Source organism: Capra hircus, chromosome 18, assembly GCF_001704415.2.
Source record: "Capra hircus breed San Clemente chromosome 18, ASM170441v1, whole genome shotgun sequence".
Lineage (NCBI taxonomy): Eukaryota > Metazoa > Chordata > Mammalia > Artiodactyla > Bovidae > Capra > Capra hircus.
The window spans coordinates 12,067,236-12,077,621 of NC_030825.1; the positions used below are offsets into that span (position 1 = coordinate 12,067,236).

At 56.5% G+C, this 10,386-nt stretch overlaps 1 protein-coding gene and 1 long non-coding RNA gene across 5 annotated transcripts in view; one reads left to right on the forward strand and one right to left on the reverse strand.

Annotated features, from left to right (window-relative positions):
• The window catches only part of ATP2C2 (ATPase secretory pathway Ca2+ transporting 2), a 79,022-nt gene that overhangs the window by 67,007 nt on the left and 1,629 nt on the right, over nt 1–10,386 (forward strand). For all 3 annotated transcript variants that reach the window (XM_005691840.3, XM_018061790.1, XM_018061791.1), the window contains 9 exons: nt 1,649–1,819; nt 2,790–2,887; nt 2,977–3,027; nt 4,298–4,464; nt 4,902–4,970; nt 5,043–5,159; nt 6,275–6,422; nt 9,701–9,799; nt 9,888–10,029. In XM_005691840.3, coding sequence (XP_005691897.1) covers nt 1,649–1,819; nt 2,790–2,887; nt 2,977–3,027; nt 4,298–4,464; nt 4,902–4,970; nt 5,043–5,159; nt 6,275–6,422; nt 9,701–9,799; nt 9,888–10,029 — 1,062 coding nt within the window. The remainder of the gene's footprint in view (nt 1–1,648; nt 1,820–2,789; nt 2,888–2,976; nt 3,028–4,297; nt 4,465–4,901; nt 4,971–5,042; nt 5,160–6,274; nt 6,423–9,700; nt 9,800–9,887; nt 10,030–10,386) is intronic.
• On the reverse strand, nt 7,805–9,882 carry LOC108637956. 2 transcript variants are annotated; one of them, XR_001919430.1, is made up of 3 exons: nt 9,751–9,850; nt 8,922–9,406; nt 7,805–8,715 (listed from the first exon to the last, which is right to left on the reverse strand). It is a non-coding gene; the product is annotated as an uncharacterized LOC108637956 (long non-coding RNA). The 2 variants fall into 2 exon arrangements; XR_001919429.1 differs by having other exon boundaries at nt 7,805–9,406; nt 9,751–9,882.

Consider the following 10,386-nt stretch of genomic DNA (forward strand, 5'->3'; position numbering starts at 1 on the left):
ACGTGCACTCCCTCAGGGGAAACTGAGCAGCTATGGCTTGCTATACTGGTTTCAATTGCCTTAGTTTTTCTTTGCAGGGGGCAAGAATTATAAATTGCTAGTAGCTCGCTGACCAGTGTCGAAGGTGAGAATGTGGCAGATCTCTGGGCCAGAGCTTCGCAGGGTGGGAAGGGAGGCGTGGCACACAGATCACTGGCACACACCCCAGCATCTCTGGCACACGCCCCCTGCATCTCCGGTACATGCCCCCGGCATCACCGGCACACACCCCCCGGCATCACCGGCACACACCCCCCAGCATCACCGGCACACGCCCCCTGCATCTCAGGCACACGCCCCCAGCATCACTGGCACACGCCCCCTGCATCACTGGCACACGCCCCCAGCATCACTGTACATGTCCCAGCATCACTGGTACATGCCCCCTGCATCCCCGGCACACACCCCCAGCATCACTGGTACATGTCCCAGCATCACTGGTACATGCCCCCTGCATCCCCAGCACACGCCCCCAGCATCACTGGTACATGCCCCCTGCATCCCCAGCACACGCCCCCAGCATCACTGGTACATGCCCCTGCATCCCCAGCACACGCCCCAGCATCACTGGTACATGCCCCTGCATCCCGCACACCCCACATGCCCCCTGCATCCCCGGCACACACCCCCAGCATCACTGGTACATGCCCCCTGCATCCCCGGCACACACCCCCAGCATCACTGGTACATGTCCCAGCATCACTGGTACATGCCCCCTGCATCCCCGGCACACGCCCCCAGCATCACTGGTACATGCCCCCTGCATCCCTGGCACACGCCCCCAGCATCACTGGTACATGCCCCCTGCATCCCCGGCACACGCCCCCAGCATCACTGGTACATGCCCCCTGCATCCCCAGCACACGCCCCCAGCATCACTGGTACATGCCCCCTGCATCCCCAGCACACGCCCCCAGCATCACTGGTACATGCCCCCTGCATCCCCAGCACACGCCCCCAGCATCACTGGTACATGCCCCCTGCATCCCCAGCACACACCCCCAGCATCACTGTACATGTCCCCAGCATCACTGGTACAGCCCCCTGCATCTCCAGCACAGTTTGATGACTAAGGGGTCACAGCTGAAACTCCCTGGCCACAGCCTCCCTCCAGTATCAGTAAGGCGACACAGTAAGGTCAGTTCTCACAGCACCCTCCTCGGAGCATCGCTCCTGAGCCGGGCCTGGCTTCTGTGCTACTGAAACACGGTCCTCTCGCCTGTGTTCCTCCCGCACCCTTTTTGTGACTTGATAGCTGCCACCCCAAGTCTGCTGGCAGTGACCGAGAAGGGCAGAGCAATGAGAGACAGCAGCTGTCAGAACGTCCCATGTGCCAGCCACAGATGTTCTCCTGGCCGCTTCCCTTGGGCAGGACAACGCCGCCGGTGGACAGGGTCCCATTTCTCATGGGGCACGTTGTCGCTGGCCCTGCTCCCCACCGTGGGTGAGCCGTCAAAAGCTGCTGCCCTGCATGGGCCTGAGGACCCCTGGGAATATCTTCCCTTCCTGCTTGGTCCAGGAACTTAGGGCCCCAGCCCCACACGGATGGGGTGGGGGCCAGGGCCGACGGGGGACGAAAGTTCTCCAAACCTTCCTGCTCTGTCCACAGTGCTGGCCCTGGCCTCCGGGCCCGAGCTGGGGAAGCTGACGTTTCTGGGTCTCATCGGAATCATCGACCCTCCCAGGGCTGGCGTGAAGGAAGCAGTCCAGGTTCTCTCGGAGTCGGGCTTGTCCGTGAAGATGATAACGGGGGATGCTCTGGAGACGGCCTTGGCGATAGGTACCCGGGAGGGGCGGGGGGCACGGGCCACCACCAGTGTTTATTCCTCGAGGGACCTGGTCAGCAGAGCTCACACCTGCCTTCCACGTGCTAGGGAGAGATTTCTGAGGCTCAAGGACCCACATCCCACCGCCCGAGTGGGTGTTTGTCTCTCAAACATCGGCAGGTTCTCCCAAAGAGGAAAAGACCTTGTGCACACTGAGAAGCGTCTGCGTGCTCGGGCTGTCCGTCCACCCATGATCACACCTCGTCTCCACAGGCCCAGTCTGTGCCACTAGCCGTGTGCCCTTAGCAAACCAGTGAGCCACTCTGACCCTCAGGCTCTTCCTTGGCAGAGGACTGGCTCCCCCCTCCTCCTCCTACTTCATTTATTACTGTTGGGAGGGGTGTCACACCTTGGTTTTCTTCCCCCTCTTGTCTTGAGGCAGCCTGGCACTAGGGGAAGATCCCAGCCTCTGGAATCAGACAGAAAGAACCATGGCAGGTCCAGTCTTAGCACTTACCTGCCCTGTGACCTTGGGAAAACCACCTCCCTCTGTTTCCTCATCTCTAAAGTGGGGCTCATATAAGGCCTTTGTTGCCAGTTCTGTGGATGGAATTAAGGTCACATACCATAGCAGGTGGCACCAGGGATCAGCCTGCAGTGTGGGAGATGCAAGAGACGCAGGTTCGATCCCTGGGTCGGGAAGACCCCCTGGAGAAGGGAATGGCAAGCCAGTCCCGTATTCCTGCCTGGAGAATCCCATGCACAGAGGAGCCTGGCAGGCTGCAGTCCACGGGGCCGCAGGGTGGGACACGACTGAGCGCTCGCACAGCATAGCAGCCGCTCTCCAACTGCGGCGGTGCCGGTTTTGTTCTTGCTTCTCCCAGTGGCCAAGGCAGGGCCCGATGTCAGGCAGGCGCAGTGAGGGGCGAGGGCAGGGACCACAGGCTCGGGCCCTCAGAAGGGACCATCCCCTTCCCGTCCCAGGAAGGAACGTCGGTCTGTGCAACGGGAAGCTGAGCGCCATGTCCGGGGAAGAGGTGGAAAGCACCGAGCAGGGCGAGCTGGCCAAGCGCGTCGGGAAGGTGGGGTCCCCCTGGGGCTCACCGGTGGGGCGGGGCGGGGCAGCCCGTCCTCAGCACTGATGCTCCGTCCTCTCCGGCTCCGGCTCCAGGTGTCCATCTTCTACAGGACCAGCCCAAAGCACAAACTCAAAATCATCAAGGTCAGTCGTGTGCCTCTTCTGGGCCCTCGGGGCACAGCTCGAGGAGGAGGGGGTGGCGGCTCTGCTCACGGGTGGCCCAACGGGGGCGCCAGGGCGGCTGCCCCGGCCTCTAGGGAGAGGAGAACTGGGGAGGCCCCTTGCTGCGTCCACCAAAGGCAGGGAGTGGGAACCGGGTGGTGCAAAGGGAGGAACGCAGAGGCCAGCCTCGGTTAGGTGGGTGCTTCTTGGTGTATTCCTGTATTTAACTCCAGGCCTTAGTTTCCTCATCTGTAAACTGGGGAGAATGTGAGCAATACCAGCTAATTCACAAGGCAGCAGAGAAGAGGGTGGGACGAAGCCCGCCCGTGAGGCCTTTAGCAGCCGCCTGGCCCACAGCAGTGCCCAGGAGAGAGCTGGTGTGACAGTACATCAAAAACAAGGGGGCTAGAGTGAGAGGCTCCTGCAGACGCGTGCTTTTCCTGCACACGGATGCTCTGAAAAGTTGCTCTCTAACGCTTGTGTTTTTCTCTTCTGTGTTACTTGGGGTTGTTTTAGTTCTACAGAGTGAATCTCTGTGCCAGTCATTCTTCAAAGAAAATATAAATACCTATTGGGCACGACATGGATTCATGGGGACAAACTGATCATTCTTTGTTCATGGTTGTCAAGTGAGAAAACAACAAAAAAGCACACCGTGAGAATTGTGAGTTAAGTTTTACTTGAGGCAGAATGAGGATGATAGCCCAGAGACAGCGCCTCAGATCGCGCTGAGGAACCGCCCCACAGCGGGGAGGACAGCTGGAGGGACTCTGGTGCCGTGCTGACAGCACACGTTCTAGCAGAGGCTTGCTGCTAGTCGCGGGGCGCAGATGTCTCTGTCGATGACTTTTTAGCGCTTTTCTGGATATGCAAGGATGTAAGAATCGAGGCTTGTAACATCCGCTCCTGAAAATAGCCTGTTCTGTGGGTTTCTCCCTCACTCTTCATCTCCACCCTGAGCTGCTTTTGGGGGGTGTGGAAGGTTAGCAGCTGCAGTGGCTGGTGACTTCCTCCTTGTAGAAGCAGGTGGCCAGTTTTTGTCATGGTGACAGATGACACAGGCACTGTCCCCTGTGGTCTTAGTTTAGGGCTCACCACAGCCCTGAAAAGGAGGCACTGTGATCCCACTTTGCAGGTGGAAAAGCTGAGGCTGACAGAGCCTGGTGCGGAGGGAGATGAGGGGCGACAGGAGAGAAGGGTCTGGAAGGTAGGTGCTCAGGCTGCAGCCCCCCTGGGGCTCCTCTTTCTGAAGGCTCTGCAGGAGACGGGGGCGATTGTGGCTATGACCGGGGACGGGGTGAACGACGCAGTCGCCCTCAAGTCGGCGGACATTGGCATCGCCATGGGGCAGACGGGGACAGACGTCAGCAAGGAGGCCGCCAACATGATCCTGGTGGATGACGACTTCTCGGCCATCATGTAAGCCGCCCTTCAGGCGGTTCCTTAGTCACAGAAGTGCTTGGGGTGGCGGCCCCCTGCTCTGCTGTGGTGGATGAACACGGTGTCCCCAGGCCCAGCCACCACGGAAAGCAGGGTCGGGGCCCCTTCTCCTGGGTGAATCGCCGAGGGGCAGGAGGACTTTGGGAGTCCTGGGTGAGGGCTGGGGTCCCAGGGCTTGGATGAGAGAATGATCTGTGTGCAGTCTTCGGACAGAAGGGTGACTGTGGCTCGGGGACCCGTCCCCAGGGGCTGGTGACACCTATCAGGACATCCCCCTTTTCTACTATTCCCAAGAAGGCCAGCAAGGAGAAACGTTACCACTCGTGACACCATCGCTTCCCTTAGCAACTGACGGAGCTGGCTGACCCTTCCTACCCTGCCGTCTTTGTCAGTAAACGCTTTCTCCTCTCTTGCAGGAACGCAGTGGAGGAAGGCAAGGGGATTTTTCATAACATCAAGAACTTTGTCCGCTTTCAGCTGAGCACGTAAGTCCAGGCTGGCGCCCCCTAGTGGCCGGGTCTGGGAGCAGCTGGTGACCTGCCGTGTGTGCCCTGCAGGAGCATCTCTGCCTTGAGCCTCATCACGCTGTCCACCGTGTGCAACCTGCCCAACCCCCTCAACGCCATGCAGATCCTGTGGATCAACATCATCATGGACGGGCCGCCAGCGCAGAGGTGAGGCAGTGGGCTGGCGGGGACGTGCGGGGGGACACGATGAAGGGGACACACTGAGCACGGGAAGAGGCATCCGGTGGGCTGGCCGGGCGATGGCAAACTCTGCCTCAAAGGCTCTCCCTGGGCTACCTGCATTCTGGTCACTGCCTCCAAGAAGTCCTCCCTGATTACTCTAGCAGCAGCCTCCTCCCTCCCAGCCACCCTACCCTGCTTTATTTTTGAGAGGGGAAACTATTTCATTGTTTATCCGATCATAATCCATCTCCCCTTTAGGATGTCAGCTTTGTGGGGGAAGACTTTGTTCCCTGCAGGGTCCTCGGCTCTGCAGTGGTGCTCGGCACACAGCAGGCGCTTAGGGAATTAGTGGCTGGGTGAGTGAGGAGGGGATGTGAGGCCAGCAGAGACAGGAAGCAGGTTGGGCTCTGGAGGTGGGGAGGCCTGCATGAGCATGCGAGGGGCTTCCCTGTGTCCGAGCACAGGGTAGGTGGGGCCGCTGAAGTGTTGCTGTTACTGATCTAATCATTGCCAGTGACAGCTCCATTCCCCCCATGGCCAGAGGTTTACCTCTTCTCCACACTCTTCCTGGGAACAAGGTGCGAGCACAGATAGACCCCAGCCGTATCTACCTTGGAGGGGTCTCCCCCAGCATGCTACCTCCTTGATGACCCCACACCACCCTGCTGGCTGATCCTATTTCAGAGTTGGCTGAAGGCAGGCTGAAGCCAGATCCCATTTCTCCAGGCCAACTTGGATGAGGCCAGGCCCAAGCTGGGGTGGAAGGGTCCCCCAGGTGATGTGGTGGCCAGGCGCTGTTCAGGATCATTAAGCGGGCAAGGGCGGGCTTTTCTGTGGCCCCGCAGGTGGAGGACCTACAGGGCTGTCCGTGGGGTCCAGGCTGTGGGGGTACCCAGGAAGAAACTGAAGGGAGCCGGGCGATGAGGGAGGGGGCAGAGGACTGAGACGGGAGAGGCTGAGATGACCTGGAGGCGCTGCCCACGCCCGCCCAGGCCTTCAACGTGGACCCTGGCGCGTCACTTCACCGTGACCTTGTGCGTTCGACCTCTGCACGTCTTTTCAGTGATTTATTTCAAAGCGTCTGGTTTTGTCCTGAGCAGCCTGGGTGTGGAGCCGGTGGACAGGGACACACTCCGGCAGCCACCGCGGAACGTCAAGGACCAGATCCTGAGCCGAGCCCTTGTCCTGCGGATCCTCCTCTCGGCCACCACCATCATCAGCGGGACCCTCTTCATCTTCTGGAAGGAGGTGAGGGCATCCTCGCGGGCTCGGTTAGGCTCATCGGTGCAGTCCCGCCCCCGGCGCTCAGGTTCCATGGGGTCTCAGGTTCCGTGGGGTGTGGGGGAGGGCCAGCAGGCGGCAGAGAAAGAAGGGGACCTGGTGCCTCTCCCGCTTGCTGTTACCCCCGGGAAGCAACCTCAGCTCTGAGAGAAACTCCTGTTTTCGTCCCAGGAGGTGGCTATTTGGGAGACCTTACCTTTTTAAAAAACTTCTATTTTATCCTGGAGTATGGCTGATTTACCAGCTGTGTAGTCTCAGGTGTACAGCAAAGTGACTCAGTTATACATGCATACATTCACCCTTTTTCAGATTTTTTTTACCTTACAGTTTATTACAGGATATTGAGTAGGGTTCCCTGTGCTGTATACAGTAAGTCCTTGTATATCAGTTCATCCCAAAGTCCCAGTTTATCCCTCCACATTTCCCCTTTGGTAACCATTAAGTTTGTTTTTGAAGTCTGTGCGTCTGTTTCATTAATAAATTCACTTGAATCATTTTTTTTAGATTCCACATCCAGCAACATCATATTTGTCTTTCTCTGTCCGGCTTAGTGTCATAATCTCCAGGTCCATCCATGTTGCTACCCATGGCGTTATTTCATTCCTTATGACTGAGTGATACTCCATTATATAGAATATATATGCACATATACCCCACACCTCCTTTATCCATTCCTCTGCTGATGGAGACCCAGGCTGCTTCCATGTCTTGGCTATTGTGAATAGTGCTGCTACGAACATCAGGGCACATGTATCTTTTCAAATGGTGATTTTCTCCAGATATATGCCCAGGAATGGGACTGCTGGATCTTAAGGTAATTCTATTTTTAGTTTTTTAAGGAACTTCCGTACTGTTCTCCATAGTGGCTGCACTAATTTACATTCCCATCAACAGTGTAAGAGGGCTGCCCTCCTCCATACCTTCTCTAGTGTGTACAGACTTCTTGATGACAGGCATTCTGACTGGTGGGAGGTAATATCTGATTGTAGTTTTGATTTACATTTCTCTAATGATTAGCAATGTTGAGCATATTTTCATGTGCCTCTTGGCCATCTATCTGTACGCCATCTTTGGAAAAATGTCTATTTTGTTCTTCTGTCCATTTTTTTATTGGGTCGTTTGTATATTTTGGAGATGGATTCCTTATGGGTTGCTTCAGTTGAAAATATTTTCTCCCATTCTGAGGGTTGTGTTTTCTTTCTTGAAATACAGAATTTTATTTAGAAACTAAAGTAGAAACAAAAAAAATCCTGCCAAGAAATACCAGGTGGAAAATGCAAGCTTCCAATAAAATGCAATTTTAGGGCAACAAAAGTCTAAAAGGCCACGAAAGAGAAATAGCACTGCTGTGATTTGAACAATGGCTGCTTATATTTGGGGCACTGTTACGCGGAATCTGGATCTTTCTCTGCATTCCACACAGAGCATGCACTACACAACAACTTTATCATAAAACACCTGCTTGTTACACACATTTTAGGACAAGCTACCACCAGAAACAAATCAATAGCCATACATCAGGGACCGAGCAATCTCAGTAGTGGGTGAGGTTGCAGAATTCTGCCAAATGAAGGAATATAATAGGCTGTGAGCAAAGCAAATGGGGGAGTTAAGAAAGGAAATATTTTAAATGTTAATAATTAATTCAGACATTGTACTAAGTATTATGCAAAAGAAAATTAACATGTCTATCTCCAAAGAGATTAGTGCACCGGCAAAGGGTTCCGAGCACAGTGGAGGGCTGTGGACAGCACGCACGAAGAACGCCCAGGCTTGTGGGGGAGCGGTGGTCTTCCCTGCTCACTCCCTTTTGACAGAGGTCTGGAAAGAACTGGCAGCACCGTCACCCTGCCTGCTGAGCCTCCACTCCAAGTGGCAAACTGTAAGGCGAGAAAGAGAGGAGTCCCCAAGGGGAGCAGAGATCACTGTACGCTTCTAAGACAGGAAGATGGGCCATGACTCCCATTCAGATCCCAGAGATGGGGGCCAAGTCCCCAGAAGTAGCTGTTAAGACTTGAAAACTGGACACTCCTCATTGCATGGAAATATCAAGGACAACTGGAAAAGTCCTCAGAGGAATGTTCCGTGAGAACCCAGCTCTTGGAAGTAGCACCAGAACATCCACTTGACCGGCGTAAGACAGACATCTAGTGGGGCGCTGCGGCATAGCTCGGGGAGCTCAGCTCTGTGATGACCTAGCCGGGGAGGACGCTGGTTCAGGAGGGGGCAGTATGTGCATGCTCACGGCCGATTCACGGCGCTGTACAGCAGAAATCAACACAACACTGTTCAGCAATTATCCTCCAATTAAAAACGCACGGGAAAGAAATTCAAGCTCCTCGACTCAGGGTCTCAGGGCTTGAAAGCCCGCCCTGTATTCATCCAGGCAACGAAGCCTCTTGCATCTCAGCAGGAATGCCATTGGTCAAGGACACTAAAATGGCTTTACGAAGTGACAAGACTTACCGTTTGGACCAAGGTCTGCTGGGCCTGAGGGTCAGCCAGCCCTGGGAGGCCTGGGCCAGCAGGTGCCAAAGCTTCCAGGTTCGGGCCCTTCCTTCCTGGACGACCGTCAAGCTCACAGAAGCCCCTGCTGTGTTACATTTCACACGCTGAAGCAAGTTTAAGGAGGCCCCACGTGTTTATTTTCATTGTTACTTTCATTAGGGAGGATCAGAGAAAGTGTTGCTGTGGTTTATGTCAAGTGTTCTTCCTGTTCCCCTCTCGGATTTTTACAGTATCCAGTCTTACATTTAGGTCTTTAATCCATTTTGAGTTTGTCTCTGTGTGTGGTGTTAGAGAATGTTTCGATTTCACCCTTACCTGTAGCCATCCAGTCTGAAGAGACTGTCTTTTCTCCTCTGTAGGCAGGGGGGGGGGGGGTCTTTCCATGGGTCACCTTTCTGTGGCCCCACAGGTTCAGGCACCCCTGTGCTGAGAGAGCCAGTGACCTAGGTAGAGAATCAGGCAGACGTGTGAGGTAGGCACCCGATCGCCTGTGTGTAGGAGAGGGGCTGGCCAGGACGCTGGATCACCCCCGCTTCTCAGCTTTTCTCGAGCATGCCCCCATCCCACCCCAAGAGGCGCGGATTGCCTCCTTCCTGCATCCTGACCTCGGGAAGGTGGAGAGGCCCCACCTTTGCCCAGCCCAGGCGCTCAGCCAGGCGCAGGTTCTAACACAGCGGTCCCGAGAGCGGGGTCCCCGTCTCCCCTGCACCTCCTCACCCCGTGCACTCCTGTTCCAGATGCCCGAGGACAAGGCAAGCACGCCACGCACCACAACCATGGCCTTCACCTGCTTTGTGCTCTTCGACCTCTTCAACGCCTTGACCTGCCGCTCCCAGGTGAGCCCCCAGCAGGGCGGGATAGCAGCCTCCCGGCCCGAGTGCTCTGGCGGCTCGAGTGTGCTGACTGTGCCCTTCTCCCCCGCAGACCAAGCTGATCTTCGAGATCGGCTTCCTCCGGAACCGAACGTTCCTCTACTCCGTGCTCGGCTCCATCCTGGGACAGCTGGCCGTCATCTACACGCCGCCCCTGCAGAGGGTCTTCCAGACGGAGAGCCTGGGGGCGCTGGGTGAGTGGGAGGGCTTATGGGGGCCGTCCTCACTGCCTGCCTGGGGTGTGAAGTCCCCTCGAGGGGCCATCCTGTCCCCAGGGGACTGGGCTCGTGCCTGAACATGAGCACCGGGCAGGAGGGGGGGATGCCGCGTGGGTGTGAAGAAGGCGTGAAACTCAGGGGCTGGAGTCCCTGCTGGGAGTCGGCGGAGGGAGGCGGGGGGGTTGCAACACCCTGGCCAGCACCCTCCCCATTCCAGGACAGGAGACCCCGAGCAGGTGCAGAGAGGCCCCAGGGCAGCCGGATGGACCACGGTCTATGCTGGCTCAGCCTCTGACATGCTGCCCGGGCCTAGGAGTGTGTCAGCCCACCAGG